At 41.1% G+C, this 15,720-nt stretch overlaps 1 protein-coding gene across 1 annotated transcript in view; it reads left to right on the top strand.

Annotated features, from left to right (window-relative positions):
• The window catches only part of DMGDH (dimethylglycine dehydrogenase), a 69,189-nt gene extending 53,721 nt beyond the window's left edge, over positions 1-15,468 (top strand). Inside the window, exons 15-16 of the mRNA XM_047069968.1 lie at positions 9,470-9,604; positions 15,253-15,468. Coding sequence (XP_046925924.1) covers positions 9,470-9,604; positions 15,253-15,468 — 351 coding nt within the window. The remainder of the gene's footprint in view (positions 1-9,469; positions 9,605-15,252) is intronic.
• Positions 15,469-15,720: the final 252 nt, after the last annotated feature.

Genomic DNA, 15,720 nt, shown 5'->3' with positions numbered 1-15,720 from the left:
AGACAGAGAGACAGAATGCAAGTGGGGGAGGGGCAGAGAGAGAGGGACACAGAATCCAAATCAGGTTCCAGGCTCCGAGCTGTCAGCACAGAGCCCGACCCGGGGCTTGAACCCACAGACTGTGTGATCACAACCTGAGCCAAAGTCAGTTGCTTAACCAACTGAGCCACCAGATGCCCCTATTGATCATTTTTAAAATACATTTTGCACCTGCAGTATCTTTCTAGGTTGTATCACAGCTTACAATTATTTTTTTTTCCTTTTTCTTTTGAATGGAATGTAAGCTTCTTGAGTACAAGTTCTGACAGGACAAAATACATTTTGTTTACTTTTTTATTCCTAACACCCAGCTCAGGGGTGGCATATAGCAGGTGCCCAGCAAGTAATTTGCTGTTGAAAGTAGTGTCAAGAGCTGATGCTGGAGAAGTACTGAGACCTCGTCATGAAAGGTCTCATCTGCCAGGCTAAGGAATTTGGAGTGAATCCTGGAGACACTGGGGAGCCACTGAACAATTTTGTGTAAGGAATGACCCACAGATGACGGAAAATAGACTAAAAAGGAGCCAGCCTGGTGACTGGGAGAGCATTTCCCAATTACTGAAGAAATGCAGTGGAGTGATGTTGAGGGCTTCAACTAAGGCATTGGACATAGGATGGAGAAGAAAGAGGTGTGAGTGATATGAAGAAGGTAGGATGGAGACCACGTGAGGGACTCTATGTGAAGGGAGTGGAGAAGAGGATTTAGGATACTGATCACGAATGGGGAAACACAAAGGGTGTAATTGGAAGGCTGGAAGGACTGGTGGGGTTGAGGGGCTGTGGGACAGCCAACCGACAGCTGCACATGTGTTTGGGGACCTTTGCTCTGAAAGTATGGATTTGGATTGTTCACGTATAGGTGGTAATGAAAGCCAGGGGAGTGTTGTGAATCCCCTCTTCTTCTTCTTCTTTTTTTAAATGTTTATTTATTTTGAGAGAGAGAGAGAGAGAGACAGTGTGTGAGTCGGGGGGGGGGTGCAGAGCGAGAGGGAGACACAGAATCTGAAGCAGGCTCCAGGCTCTGAGCTGTCAGCGCAGAGCCTGACGCGGGGCTCGAACTCAAGAGCTGGGAGATCATGACCTAAGCTGAAGTCGGACACTTAACGGACTGAGCCACCCAGGCACCCCTGGGAACCCGTGCTCTATAGCATGCTGTACTTAGCTCTGTAGTGATACTTGGCATATCCCATAATGTCAGCTGCTTCAGCTAGTCTGTGAGCTTCTCCAGGACAGCTGGAGAATCCTTAGGCTAGTGCTGTGTCTGGTCATTAGTAGGACCTGAGTATTTGTTGAAGGGTTTGAGTTATGGCTCTGCCACTTGCTCTGAAAGTAAACAAGTTGCTTAACCTAACAACACTTCAGTTTTCGTATCTGTAAAATGAAGAAAATAGCGACCTCATTTGTTTATGAGAGGAGTAAAAAACATGTGGTATCTCAATAAATGTTAGTTTGTTCCATCTTAGTGAAGTGAATATAAAAGTATCTAGGGAAAAACAGCTGTAGAGAAAAGCCTTTCCATTTTTTTAAAGACCCCAGCAAGAAAGATCTTGTGTCCCTATTAGGACTCATTTATTCATGTGTTTCTTGTTATATTTAATATCTACTTACTTTTCATGTAGGCTCGAGTGCTAAATGTGAAATACCAGATGGGTAATTGTTCTTCGCTTGAGTCTAAAGATGAAAACTATCATGAAAAGTCTATATCGTGATTAGTAGTAACACAGTTAAACATAAAAGTACATCTGCCAAAGTCACAGGTCTGTTGCATTCCATGGCTGTCCTTTCGATTATTGGACTCCAAAACTGAAAAGTAAATAATGGGGGCACCTAGGTGTCTCAGTTGCTTAAGTGGCCGACTCTTGATTTTGGGTCAGGTCATGATCTATGGTTTGTGGAATCGAGCCCTGCATTGGGCTCTGTACTGACAGTGTAGAATCTGCTTGGGATTCTCTCTCTTCTGCTCTCTCTCTTTGCCTCCCCCCCCCCAACTTGAGTGCGTTTTTTTCTCTCTCTCTCTCAAAATAAATAAACTTAAAAAAATAGAAACGTAAATATTCTTGTTAAAATGGAATCTAGTAAAAGTCCTAACATACATGTAATGGGGGCTATTTCAGTTTTGAAAAATTTAGTTTGGTTTGAATGCTAACTGTAACTTAATTCTTGGCCTGGCTTAATATTATAAATAATATTTTAAATATTTTCTCTAGGTTTCTGTTTATCCCCAGCTTTCTTTTAGTTAAGAGAGTTGCTTTTCTAGTTATAGTAAATACTTTTTTGAGAAAGAATACTTAACTGATTAGTACTTTTGTTGAGAAAATGCTAGATGAGGGGGGCCTGGGTGGTTCAGTCAGTTGAGCATTGGACTCTTGATTTCAGCTCAGGTCATGATCCCAGGGTGGTGTGTGTGGGATAGAGTCCCATATCGAACTCTGAACTGACAGCTCAGAGCCTGCTTGGGGTTCTGTCTCTCTTTTTCCCTCGGTCTCTCCCCAGCTCACTCATGTGTGCATGCTCTCTGTCTCAGAAAGAAAGAAAGAAAGAAAGAAAGAAAGAAAGAAAGAAAGAAAGAAAGAAAGAAAGAAAGAAAGAAAGAAAGAAAGAAAGAAAGAAAGAGAAAGAAAGAAAGAAAGAAAGAGAGAGAGAGAGAGAGAAGGAAGGAAGGAAGGAAGGAAGGAAGGAAGGAAGGAAGGAAGGAAAGAAAGAGCTACTTTGTTTTACGTTGCCAAGGGCAAAGAATGAAAACTGTGTAGGTAGGAGCCAATAATAACAGATGTAAGTTTCTAAACTAATAACCTAACATTTTGCTAATAAAGAGATAGTGAAATTGTAGTCATTATAAACATACACGGAATGTTACCAAGCTCTGCATAGTGGAAAAAGAGTCAAGAGTTGAGAAGCTTGGATTCAAGGTTTGGTACATTTATCACCCCAGGAAAGACCCTTATGTTTTCTGTCTGCTTAAAAACTGTGATTCTAATGATGAGAAGGTGAAAGGAATGATAGTCTACTCTGTCTTGATGGGGTGGTGGGTCAGCTGATTCATCCCCTAGATAAATGCACCTGTATACAGTTTTATCAGTTGGACTGTGAGACAAGCACAGATGTACCTGATATTCACCACCAGATGGAAGAAAGTTAAGATTTACATAAATGGTCAGTTAGTAATGGCCACATGCCCTGAGAGGGAGTCCTATCGGGACTGTGTTTAAATGATGGTCCCTGAGCCCCATTTAAAATAAGAAACATTTCTAGAAAGTACTGGGGGACAAGTAGCAGAAATCTGTCACCTGGATTTCCATCTCACTCTGCCACTTACATTGACAGTTGACTAACTGTTCTCTCTGCAACCCTCTCCATCCCTGTCAAAGCAAGAACATGATTTTCCCACTAGTGCTGCCCCTGGTTTCTAAGGGGAGCTTTCTTGGGACCCAGAATGTTAACCCAATTATTGTATTTAGTCTTTGGAGACTTTAGATATGTAGGTTTAAAGGATTTGGGACAGTTAAATGAAAACGATGACTTCCTTGAATTTTCTACCCTGACTCTCCATATCAGAGCCTTCTTAGCACTGCTTGTGTTAAATTCAGATTTAGCTACATCTCGGCTAACTGTGCATTAACCTAAGAATCACAACCAAAACTATACTGGTTTAATTTATTTCATTTCCATATGCTTTGAGGTAATACAAGTGCTTTTAGTAGAGCTAATAAGATGAGTAATTTTATTTCACTTAAAATCTTAATGTTATCTTTGTGGATGTTATATTTAGTATATATTACAAATAGCTATTTTAATTGCTTTTACTCTTTCGTAAAATTAGTAGATTAAGAAACATGGGGCGCCTGGGTGGCACAGTCGGTTAAGCGTCCGACTTCAGCCAGGTCACGATCTCGCGGTCCATGAGTTCGAGTCCCGCATCGGGCTCTGGGCTGATGGCTCGGAGCCTGGAGCTTGTTTCCGATTCTGTGTCTCCCTCTCTCTCTGCCCCTCCCCCGTTCATGCTCTGTCTCTCTCTGTCCCAAAAATAAATAAACGTTGAAAAAAAAATTAAAAAAAGAAACATAAGTGAAGACTCTTTTTGAGCTATATTCTCAGTGCCCCCAGAAATTTGTGTTTCTCAAGATATTAACAGCTGTTTACATAATTAAGTTGGCAGTGATTCATTAAATATATTTTGTTCTCAGGTCATCCTGATAGCACCAATTTTAATCATAGCATTTATCTTCAGACATATTTTCTTCTCTCATGTATAAAATCTACAATCTTGGAAGAAAAGCCAAGTAAAGGAGAATGAAATGCCACTGCCCTATTTTAAATCTTTCTGTGTCAGGCACAAGGTTAGCTTGGGAAAAGAGAATTGTCTCCAGGGAGAGGTGTTACCTTTTATCTGTGTTTTAACTGTGTGTGCCTTACTTTTAATTAGGTTTTTGTTGTTGTTAGAGTATTTTCTTTTTTTTTTTTTAATTTTTAAAAAATGTTTGCTTATTTATTTATTTTTATTTTATTTATTTATTTTTTTTTCTCAACGTTTTTATTTATTTTTGGGACAGAGAGAGACAGAGCATGAACGGGGGAGGGGCAGAGAGAGAGGGAGACACAGAATCGGAAACAGGCTCCAGGCTCTGAGCCATCAGCCCAGAGCCTGACGCGGGGCTTGAACTCACGGACCGCGAGATCGTGACCTGGCTGAAGACGGACGCTTAACCGACTGCGCCACCCAGGCGCCCCAATTTATTTTTAGAAAAACAGCATGTGTGCATGGGGGGAGAGGCCGAGAGAGAGGGAGAGAGACAATCCCAAGCAGGCTCTGTTGCTGTCAGTACAGAGCCTGACGTGGGGCTCCATCCCACAAACTGTGAGGTCATGACCTGAGCGGAAATCAAGAGCTGGATGCTTAACTGACTGAGCCACCCAGATGCCTCATCATTACAGTATTTTCATTCATATCTGAGGACAATATTGCTGACCAGATCAGTTCCTGATTTAAGGATGTACAGATACAGATGTCAGATTTCATTAATAGTAACCTTGAGAGTGTTTTCAAATCCTCCTTGGTAGTTCAAAAATACTGTGTAGTGAACATCCTTCAAAACAGGTTCAGAGTACCCAGAAATAATTTAAAAGAAACATTCTTTAGAGGATTTACATATCCTAGACCTTCCAATGATAGACTCTAGGTATAGTCACTTTAAAAAATACATGGATAAAATGTAAAAGTGAAGTCTTGTGTGGCCATGTAACTGAGCCTCAGGAAAGACCCTTAACTTTGTTGGGCCTTTCTCTCTCATAAACGGGGGATAAAATTCTTTATCTCATAGGAATGTCATGAGGATTAAATGAGGTCATTCAGCATAGTGTCTGGCACATAGCAAGTGCCTAATAAATTGTAAATAGTATTTAATATTTATTTTCACTGAATTTATTTTTCTCTTTTAAAGAAAGTTTTCTGAGGCCACTTCCCCACTTTTCCTATTTCTTGTGATGAGCTGATACCTTATGTTCCCTCTTAGACTTTGGTTAAATTGTGATTTTGGCAAAGGTGGAGTTAGGCCCCTTCTAGCACACCTTTTTCCTCCCACCCCCCCAGCACATGCCTCAGGAGCTCTTGTCTAGCATCACAAAGGGACCCTTTTTAAATTTTTATGGTTTAAAAAAAAATTTTTTTTTTTACATTTATTTATTTTTTGAGAGACATAGAGACACAGCGCACAAGTTGGGGAGGGGAAGAGAGAGAAGGAGACACAGAATCTGAAGCAGGCTCCAGACTCTGAGCTGTCAGCACAGAGCCCAATGTGGGGCTTGAACTCACAAACCGTGAGATCATGACCTGAGCCGAAGTCAGACGCCCAACTGACTGAGCCACCCAGGCGCCCCATGGGACCCTTTTTTTATAATGTGAAAAAAATTTTATTTATATTTAGGCAGCTGGACACAGTTTAGATGATCCCAATTTTGTTTGCAACATCCAAAACATCCTAGTCAGGAGCCAGTCGAACATATGCCTTCTTCTCTCCATCAGCCCTGATCAAGGTGTTGATCTTGGCCATGTCAGTGTCATAGAGCTTCTTCACAGCCTGTTTGATCTGGTGCTTATTGGCCTTGAATCCACAATGAACACAAGTGTGTTGTTGCCTTCTGTTTTCTTCATGGCTGACTTGGTATCAGGAGGAACTTGACTGCATCATGGTCAAGCTTGTTTGTCCTGGGGGGGGACCCATTTCTGAAAGCTTTGGTCATGGCCATCTTTCACCACAGCCACTCCAAAGGTGTAGCAGATACTGGCTTAAGTGGTTCAGGACTGGGCATGTTGTGATGTGGAGAGAAGGAATGACATCTCAGGGACCTCCTAGAAACTATAAGAACATATCTATTTATCTCTGTATGCCTTCTGCCTGACGCAGTGTCTGAACACAGCAGGGGGATAACAACAGTTGAGTAAATAATTGAAGGAAAATTCTCTTACTATGGATGCAGGAAGACCCAAAACCTTCAAGATCTAAATGAATCTCTAATGGGAAAGATCCAGATTCCATTATAGGAAACTATGATCTCATGGCCCTCCACAAATCATACAAAATAGCCCATTTGCCTCTCAGTGTTGTAAAATGCTTCTCTACACAAAGTGTGAGACTTTTTTTCCCATTTTATATTGATTGCTATATAGACAAGAACTCTAAATAGCACCCCTTGTTGGGGCACCTGGGTGGCTCAGTCAGTTAAATGTCTGACTCTTGGTTTTGGCTCAGGTCATGATCTCATGGTTCATGGGTTTGAGCCCTACATTGGGCTCCATGCTGACAGCATGGAGCCAGCTTTGGAGTCTCTCTCTCCCTTTCTCTGCCCCTCCCTGACTCATTGTCTTTCCCTCTCTTTAAATAAACAAACAAACAAACTTTAAAAAATAAAAGTAAGAGTGTCACCTCAGTGGCTCAGTTGTTTAAGCATCCTACTTGGGCTCAGGTCATGATCTCATAGCTCGTGCGTTCAAGCCCCATGTTAGGCTTGCTTTGGATTATGTTTCTCCCTCTCTTTTTCTGCCCCTCCCCTGCTCACCCTCTGGCTCTCTTTCTCTTTCAAAAATAAACATTAAAAAAGTAAATGCAAATAAAAATAGGAAAAATTAAAAGCACCCTTGTCACTATTTTCCATGATAGCAAGTTGTCTTTGAAAACGATCATAAAAATTTGTTGAAGTTCTTTCTCTATTTAGATAGACATGTTTTAAGTGTAATGAACTATGGTTTTGTTACCGGACAGAACCAGTTCTGAATTCAGCACCCCTGAGTGGCTGCTTGCCACTCAAAAATCAATAATGGAGAGACAGGGATGGTGGGGAAGGAAAAGTTGCTTTATTCAGGAAGCTGGGAACCTGGGAAGACGGTGAACCGAAGTCCCAAAGACCACCTTCCCTGTCTTGGCAAAAGCAGAGGGTCTTAGAGGGGAAGGTGAGGGACATGGACGGGGGTGAGTGGGCTCCCTGCAGTGGAAGTGGGTGCCCAGGTGGTTAGTTGTGTGTGGACATGACCTCAAATAGATGTGCTAGCATGAGCAGTGGCTTTTTGCAAATGTGGTTAGTCCTTCTCTTCCGGGAAAGTCTGGTTCTTCACTCCTCAAGGCCTATGGTCTGCAGATCTCAAGGGAAGCAGATTAGTTTGGCTACAGACTACGGGACTTAAATCAGCAAGCATGGGGTGCATAAACTTGAAGCCACTTAACCCTTAAGATGGATTGGAGGGCTGTTACAGTTTTTTATGACTTGTTACCAGGAATTTCTCTTACATATGAATTCAAATGAATCAGGCTTTTTCTGTGGGTTGGTGGTTTTGTTTTTTTCCCCACCAGTCTGGACTTAAATAACATCGGGTCCAGCTGTCTTTGAATTTTTATCTGGCTTCATAATAAAGCTTTATAGTTGGTTCTCACCATCTGGATCACACTGGGGAAGGTAATCGGACTTTCATTTTGCAATTATTTTAACCTTGGCCAATGGAAACTGACAATGGAAACTTTCAGTTTCCTGTGAAGGTCAGCAATTTAAACTTGCAATATCTATAGAAAGCATACTTCATTGTGGGCTTATCCTAAAAGATCTGAACCAGTAAAGGAGTAAACTGGGGGGTGGTCATCAGGCAGAGGGTATGTGAGAACCCCTCCCACTGTTTCACTGAGCAGTTAAGGGGATTCATTGCACCCAATCCTAAATGTTTTGTGTGCAGAAAGAGCTGTGTAAATCCTAAATGTTGATGGCAGAGGACATTTTTGGCATGACATATTATTTCCTTTCTTCTTTGGCCAATGAGGAAATTAAAATTGTTTGCTTTCTTCTTTCAGAGAATGGTTAGTCTGTATATGGGAACTCTTTTGAGAATTTCCCCTCTCACATTATAATCTCTAATTAAATCTCCTTCATAGAGATGTGATTTGTGTATCACAAATACCCCCTTCCCCTCGTAAGATAAGAGATGCTTTTTGGGCTCCCTTAAGTAGAAACCTTAATCCACACCCCTCCTGGGTCAGCCTTCCCTCCTTCCACTGACACTGCTCTTGGCCTCTGGCTAGCTTTTCAGTCTTACCTAGTATCCCTGGCATTCTGGGTAGGTAGAATTGTGCCTCCTTTATTAGCTAAGTGTCTCCACTGAAGAGTCATCACTAACCTGTTTGTTGTGAGGTGTGTGAATGGACTGGAAGTTATCCCTATAGCCATGTCACTGTCACTTGCGTTGCATTAGGAATAACTCTGAGTGTGACCAGGGGAACATATTAGGAATAGGAATGTCATCTGTCATGTGTTGCATCGAAGGAGGAAAAACAAGTTTGAAAAGCATTGTGTTAGACTTTTGATCAAAGAGCTTATTCTCTATCTACTTTTATAACTCACACAGGGGTAAGCATGTCTCACACATAGTATGGGCTCAATACATTCCTGAATGAACTGAGTACAACTCAACAGTTGGTAAATTTCTTGGACCATTATTCTGAGAAGGAAAGAAATGTGCAGCGTTTTGGGGTTGTTCTGACATCACACATCAAAAACATGAATTTCCTTCTTGTAAGTGTCCTACTGTAGGTGGAAATTGAGTAGTGCTTTGCTCACCACCAGCCAGTACTGCTGTCCAGAACCATTAGATACAAGGGTCGCTTTCATAATCCACCATCGCAATATCATGCCTTATGTTTTTCTGCCTAGGTGGTTCTGGTAAAATTGTTATCACAAGTTATTACCCTTCAGTCTAACCTATCTGAAGGAAAAGCTGGCTGATACTGTCATTTGAGGACTAAGAAATATTTGTCTAGACGTTTGATCCAATCTGTATTTTTATTTGATGTGTAATTGGCGAGAAAATCGCAAAGACAAATTTAAATGCTTGCATCTCTAACCTTGTCACAGTGTCTGAGCATTCATTCATCATCATTATCTTGGATTCCTGCAGCCAGCAGACTTCATAGGAAAGCAAGCACTGAAACAGATTAAAGCCAAGGGGCTGAAACGGAGACTGGTCTGCCTCACCTTGGCAACGGACGATGTTGATCCGGAGGGAAATGAAAGCATCTGGTATGATGGCAAGGTGAGTGCTGAGGACCTTGTGGCTAGGGGCCACTGCAGCTTTTCTGTACCAGAAACTCTCCTTGTCTCTATTTCCTTTTAGGGTTTTGTTTTTTGGTTTTTGTTTGCTATTTACCTATCTTTTGGTTGGGTCATACACTTTGATTTTTGAGCTGTCATTCAAGAAGCAGAAATCATTTAACTGAAAGGAAAATGAAATGCTACTCATTTTAAAAAACAAAATTCTCTATGCTTTGATTAAAGAAAATAAAACCAAGGGCTTAAAATTCAATGGGCAATGAGGAAGGTACGAGTTAGAGGTTAAAATGATCTACGTGCTCACTCCACATCCATATCTGTGAATGCAAGAGATGAATTTTGTAAAGAATTTGGCATGATGGTTTAGCTTCTAAGACATCTTTGAGAAAGAGGTAATTCTAACCTGAGCACATCAGAAGAAAAAAAAAATCCAAATGAAAATATCCATGACAACAGAGAGTAGAGCCTTGGAAAGTAAAGCGAGCGGTAGAAACCATTTAGTTCTTCAGAAAGAGTAAATGTGCCTTCTTCCCATTTGGGTATGTTAGGTTTTATTCTATCAGTATCCAGTAAAACCAGATAACTTACCAATTGAACTTCATTTCTTTGACTTTTTACAACTATTTGTAAAACCCAGTTTGGTTTAAGATTTTGCTGTGTTCTGGCCAGTGTTAGCAGACAGATGTGGGACTCTGCTTAGACAACGGGGTAAGCACAGGGCCTTCAGAGCTCATCCAAACAGCTGCTCCATATTGAACAAGATCTGCTTGGTCCATACCCAAAGATTCAGAGATTTGGTGCCTGGGTTTTTTCTCAAGCACTGCAGCCTACTTGATACTTGTTTCCATTTTCTTCTTCTCTTCAGTGACAAAAAGAGCCCTGGAAGTGAGGAAAGCCAGTGGCATAAAATCTCAGCCTTTGGGATCAATTGGCTCTCAGCCAATGGCCATTTGGACTGAGGCATGGGTTCATTTGATGTAGAACTAACATCTGCAGGGTTTCTACTATGTGCTGGATATTTTTTGTGTACTACTCTAATTTTATAACACCCCTCCCAGATGGGTATGATCATCTCAATTTAGAGATTAGACTTTGGGGTTCAGATCCCAGCTAACTTGCTTGAGGTTGCACAGTGACTGACAGAGCTGATTTCTGATCTGTGTATAGGCGGACTTTGAATTGCTTACCCTTTCTCCTAAGCCATGCTGAGTAGGCCAATTTGCTCTTGTCTCTGTCTCTGCTGTCCCACAGTATTCTCTTCAGCACTTAATCATAGATCCACAGTTCTTGTACATCCCAAAGCGGGTGGATGTTATTAGACAGTATGAAGCCAAAGATTTTTTTTTTTCAGATTTCAAGTTCTTTCTTAAGAACCTCTTCACCTTTAATTGTGCTAAGGTTGTTTACCTGTTTGAACCATTCTTACCTCACTGTCTCCCCCCTTCTTTTGGTTCTAAATCTCTGGTTCAGACTTCTTTTTTTTTTTTTTTTAAGTTTATTTATTTTGAGAGAGCGGAGGGAGGGGCAGAGAGGGAGGGAGAGAGAGAATCCCAAGCAGGCTCTGTGTTGTTAGTGCAGAGCCCCACACGGGGCTCAATCACACAAACCACGAGACCATGAACTGAGCCGAAATCAAGAGTCAGATGCTTAACCTATTCAGCCACTCAGGTGCCCTGAGACTTCTTTTCTTTTTTTAATTTTTTTTTTTAACGTTTATTTATTTATTTATTTATTTTTAATTTTTTTTTCAACGTTTTTTATTTATTTTTGGGACAGAGAGAGACAAAGCATGAACAGGGGAGGGGCAGAGAGAGAGGGAGACACAGAATCGGAAACAGGCTCCAGGCTCCGAGCCATCAGCCCAGAGCCTGACGCGGGGCTCGAACTCACGGACCGCGAGATCGTGACCTGGCTGAAGTCGGACGCTTAACCGACTGCGCCACCCAGGCGCCCCTAACGTTTATTTATTTTTGAGACAGAGAGAGACAGAGCATGAATGGGGGAGGGGCAGAGAGAGAGGGAGACACAGAATCGGAAGCAGGCTCCAGGACCCACGGACCGTGAGATCGTGACCTGAGCCGAAGTCAGACGCCCAACCGACTGAGCCACCCAGGCGCCCCAGACCTCTTTTCTTAATAAGCATTTCCTCCAACTTCACATTCACCTGCAACTTTCAACTGATACACACCTCTGCCATTAACTAGCTGCTTGACCTGATCTTAGCCTCTCTGGACCTCCATTTTCTCATCCTAGAAAATGAGCTGTGTCAAGTTTCCCTCGCCCCATCTTCCGTTTTTCCTGTTTTCACTCTATTTTCATCCAGCTTTCTAATATGGTCCATGCCCATCCTTGCGCTGGCTTTCCGTTTTGGCCGTAGGTTGCAGATTATGTTCTGTATGCAACCCCAAACCAACCTGATAAACATGGTGTGAGTCTTGACACGCAAATTCAAGTTAAAAAGCCTGGAAACTTGTACCTTAAACTTACACAACATTACATGCCAACTATATCTCAAAGCTGAGAAGGGGGGACCTGGAAACCCCAGTTCCTTTTTGAATTTTACTTCCTTTGCTGTTTCTGTGCACTGAGTTTACATGCTATATTTTTCATCTTTCTTCCCATATGCCATCTGCTTACAGAGCTGTTAATCCGGTTGTAGTTGGCTTTATAAATCAAATATCCCTTGAATTTCCTGATATCCACTTGTCTGCTCTTTGTTGCTCAGTAGGGTGATCGTCTCATCCTGCAGATGAATCTCCTGGATCCTCTTTATACTCTGGAATGAGATGACATACTTTTTGTTCTTACTTCCTGACTTTGTTGAGACTTGTACTGCCTTTGGTATTTGGTATTCTATTCTTGCAGATATTTTCTAGGCAATGGGGATGCGGCAGTGCATAAAACAGACAAGCATCTCTGCCTCCATGGGTCTTACGTCCCAGGGGAGAGAGAGTAGACAATGAACATACTAAATGAAATAAAATGGCACATCTGAGAGTGATGAGTGCCCTGGGGAAAAGTAAAGTCCAATTGAGAGATGGGCAGTGATGGAAGGAGAGATTAGGATTTTAAATAAGATTTAATTTTTGAAAAAGAGTGGGCATGCAAAGGGCTTCTGTTAGTTATAAAAGCAGCTTTGCTGGGAAGTTTTAAAGATGTGTGGTAGAAATGAAGTTTGGAGAGTTGAGAAAGCTGTCTTTTTTAATTATTTATAAACAAAAACACACAGAGACAGCCAAAGAAACACCATGTATCATCCAATTTAAATTATGTTCTCTCTTTCAAACGCCATCTACCATGTTACCTCCCCTAAGCCAGAGGTGCCTTTAATTCTCACAAAGGGAGGAATGAGACAAGGCTAAACGTAAATGAGGATTGCTTATATTGGTAAAAGGAGAGCCTGTGATTAACAAAGAATATGAAAATCTACTAGGCAGAAGGTGGGCACAGGTTGTTCTTGTGATTCACTGAGCAAAGAGAAGAAATAGATTTAATTGAATCTGGAATATTTTAAGGTAGAAGGATATAAAACTGTTGCTAGGGAAAACCTTTCCTTAGAGATTTTGTAATGAGACAAAAGGAAAGGCCAGACTTGGGAAATACTCGGGTTACTCAGCATTGAATTAGAGAGACATTAAAGGGGAAATGAAAGTAATCTAGCAGAAAGCAATGCATTCAATAAATATTTAAAAAAATGGCACTCTTGCAATAAATACACTATTTCTTTACGTTACTCATGCAGGCGTAACTGCAAGATGAATCACTGCTGGGATTTTAAGAGATGGGAAGGCCTGGGGAATCTCTGAAGAGGGATGTGGGGTTTTGACCCATTGAGTTAGGGGCTTTGGCCAAGAGACTTGGTCTGACCTCTTCTTATATTCTTAAGATGCCCAAGCAAATCAGGTCACCTCTCCAGGGCTCCAAACACAGACCTCAGGTTTACAGACTAGGAAGTGAAACCAAGATTACCCAGAAAGTCTTTCAAGGAGCTGTGATTAAAACTCCAACCTTCCTGACCCAAAGCCCTGCCTTACATTACTTAACTACGATCTAAAAGAGAAAAACCGTTTTAAAGCATATGTGTTCTCTCAGCAATACCTTGGCAGTTAATAACCTGCCAGGGAAACAGCTTTTACTAATGAATGCATTCATGTTTGTTTGTTTTTTAATCAACCAGTTCTCCCCATAATAAGCTCAGAAATGATATGGAGAGGTTTCTGATTTGGGGATTCAGTGAGATAATTACAAACTGGGACCACAGAGCTAGGAGTCTGTACTTACTGTCATAAATGTGTCAGCATCTCAAAGACTAGAAATGCTATAATAAGACTGTTGATTGTAGTGGACTCTTTGCTGAGGCAGCTGAAAGATCACTGGCCGATTCACGTCCATGAATATTTTTCAGCACCAGCTACAAGCAGCCCACTGTGTGAAACAGGGAGGCTGTAAGGATTAGTGCAACGCTGTGTAGCCAGGAGAAGCCGTTTTGAGTAGGGCTATTTATCATATTTTGCTTTTGTTGTCTTCCTTTTACATTTTTTCAAACGTGGTGTTTTAACCTGATGTTGTTGTATTGCTTTTTTTTTTTTTTGCATTCTACTGTTTCTCTTTCATCTTTTCCTTCAGATCTAGTTTCCACTCATTCTCTTATCTTTGTAAGAAGCCTGATGAGATTTTTTTTTTTTTTTTCTGCATAAAGGCTTTGTTTTCATCTCCTAGGTTTTGTTTGTTTGCTCAGTGCTTTTCTCTGGTTTACCATCCCAGTTTATTCCATTTCAACCTCCCTAATTTTGATTGCTCATGCCTAATTCCATGTCTCCACTCGTCCTGCAAAGTTTCGTCCCCCTTATATACCTACTAATTCCACCCACCTTCAAAATGTAGAACAAATTCTGGCTTAATTATGTTGACTTTCTTGGCTCCCTGGTTATATTTTCCTGCATCTCTGTGTTAATTTCTCAGCTAGGCTAGAAGCTCGTGAGGGTAGGAACCAGACCTCAGTCATTTTCTAGAATGCCCAGCAAAATGTTTTGTACCTGGTAGATCTAGAGAGGGCAAAGTTGACATTAATTTAAGGGCCTCGCCATTTCCAGGAATCGCTAAATGCTATATATATTCATAGAGAAAGTTCGCTTCACATTGACTACTGATGTATCAATAGTTTATTTCACCACTATTTTGGCAGGCCGTATCCTAAACCACAAGAGGAACACTTGAGTAAATTTACATTTGGATTATTAGGAATTTTCCCTTGTATCTATTATTGCCAAGCTGGTTGGAAGATAATGCTTTTCAAATTTAAAGCAAAAATATTTGAGTCTTCCTCCCATCAGATCTCTTGCCACCAAACTGAGCAAAATAGTGCCAGCTACTCAAAAAAACCAGGTGTTCTTACCTAAAAGTGAGAAGTGTGAGAGTACTGTTGATGATTTATTTTGAGAATTATTTTTCCTAATTTGTAAGCCTAAATTCACTTACGAGAATATTTTCTGCCCGCTGTTAGCCCCATAAACAGTATTCCCTAAAACTTTCAGATTGTAAGGCAAACCTATTTTTTCAGAGTTCAGTCTAGAGAGGAGGAGCACAAGGCTGTGGCCAAGCTGTTGAGGATGGCTGGGTCTTGTTTTTCAGGTGGTTGGCAACACGACGTCTGGAAGCTACAGTTACAGCGTCCAGAAGAGTCTGGCGTTTGCCTATGTGCCTGTTGAGCTAAGTAAAGTAGGACAACAGGTGGAAGTTGAACTGTTAGGCACAAATTATCCGGCAACCGTCATACAGGAACCCTTGGTATTGACAGAACCAGCCAGAAACCGGCTTCGGAAGAAAAATGGAAAGGACAAAATTTGAAAAAGACCCTCAGCAGGCAATTGAATTATGTTTGCTCTATGACTACCAAAAATCATAACTGAGTTTTGGGGGGGAATACAAGAAACCAATAATTCATTGGTTCATTCAAATGAATAATTTGAATAATTCATTGAAAATCATCAAAATCTAGATTTCTCATCTTAATAAAATAACAATTCTTTTCTAAACAAGGAAGAAAAATGGATTAGTGCTGTACTTTGTTCTTTCAAATGAAGGTATTTGAAATGAATG

The sequence above is a fragment of the Lynx rufus genome, unplaced genomic scaffold, assembly GCF_022079265.1.
Source record: "Lynx rufus isolate CCGP_SWC_20201006 ecotype Redwood Valley unplaced genomic scaffold, mLynRuf1.p SCAF_1, whole genome shotgun sequence".
Lineage (NCBI taxonomy): Eukaryota > Metazoa > Chordata > Mammalia > Carnivora > Felidae > Lynx > Lynx rufus.
This window is presented reverse-complemented; position numbering and strand designations above follow the sequence as displayed.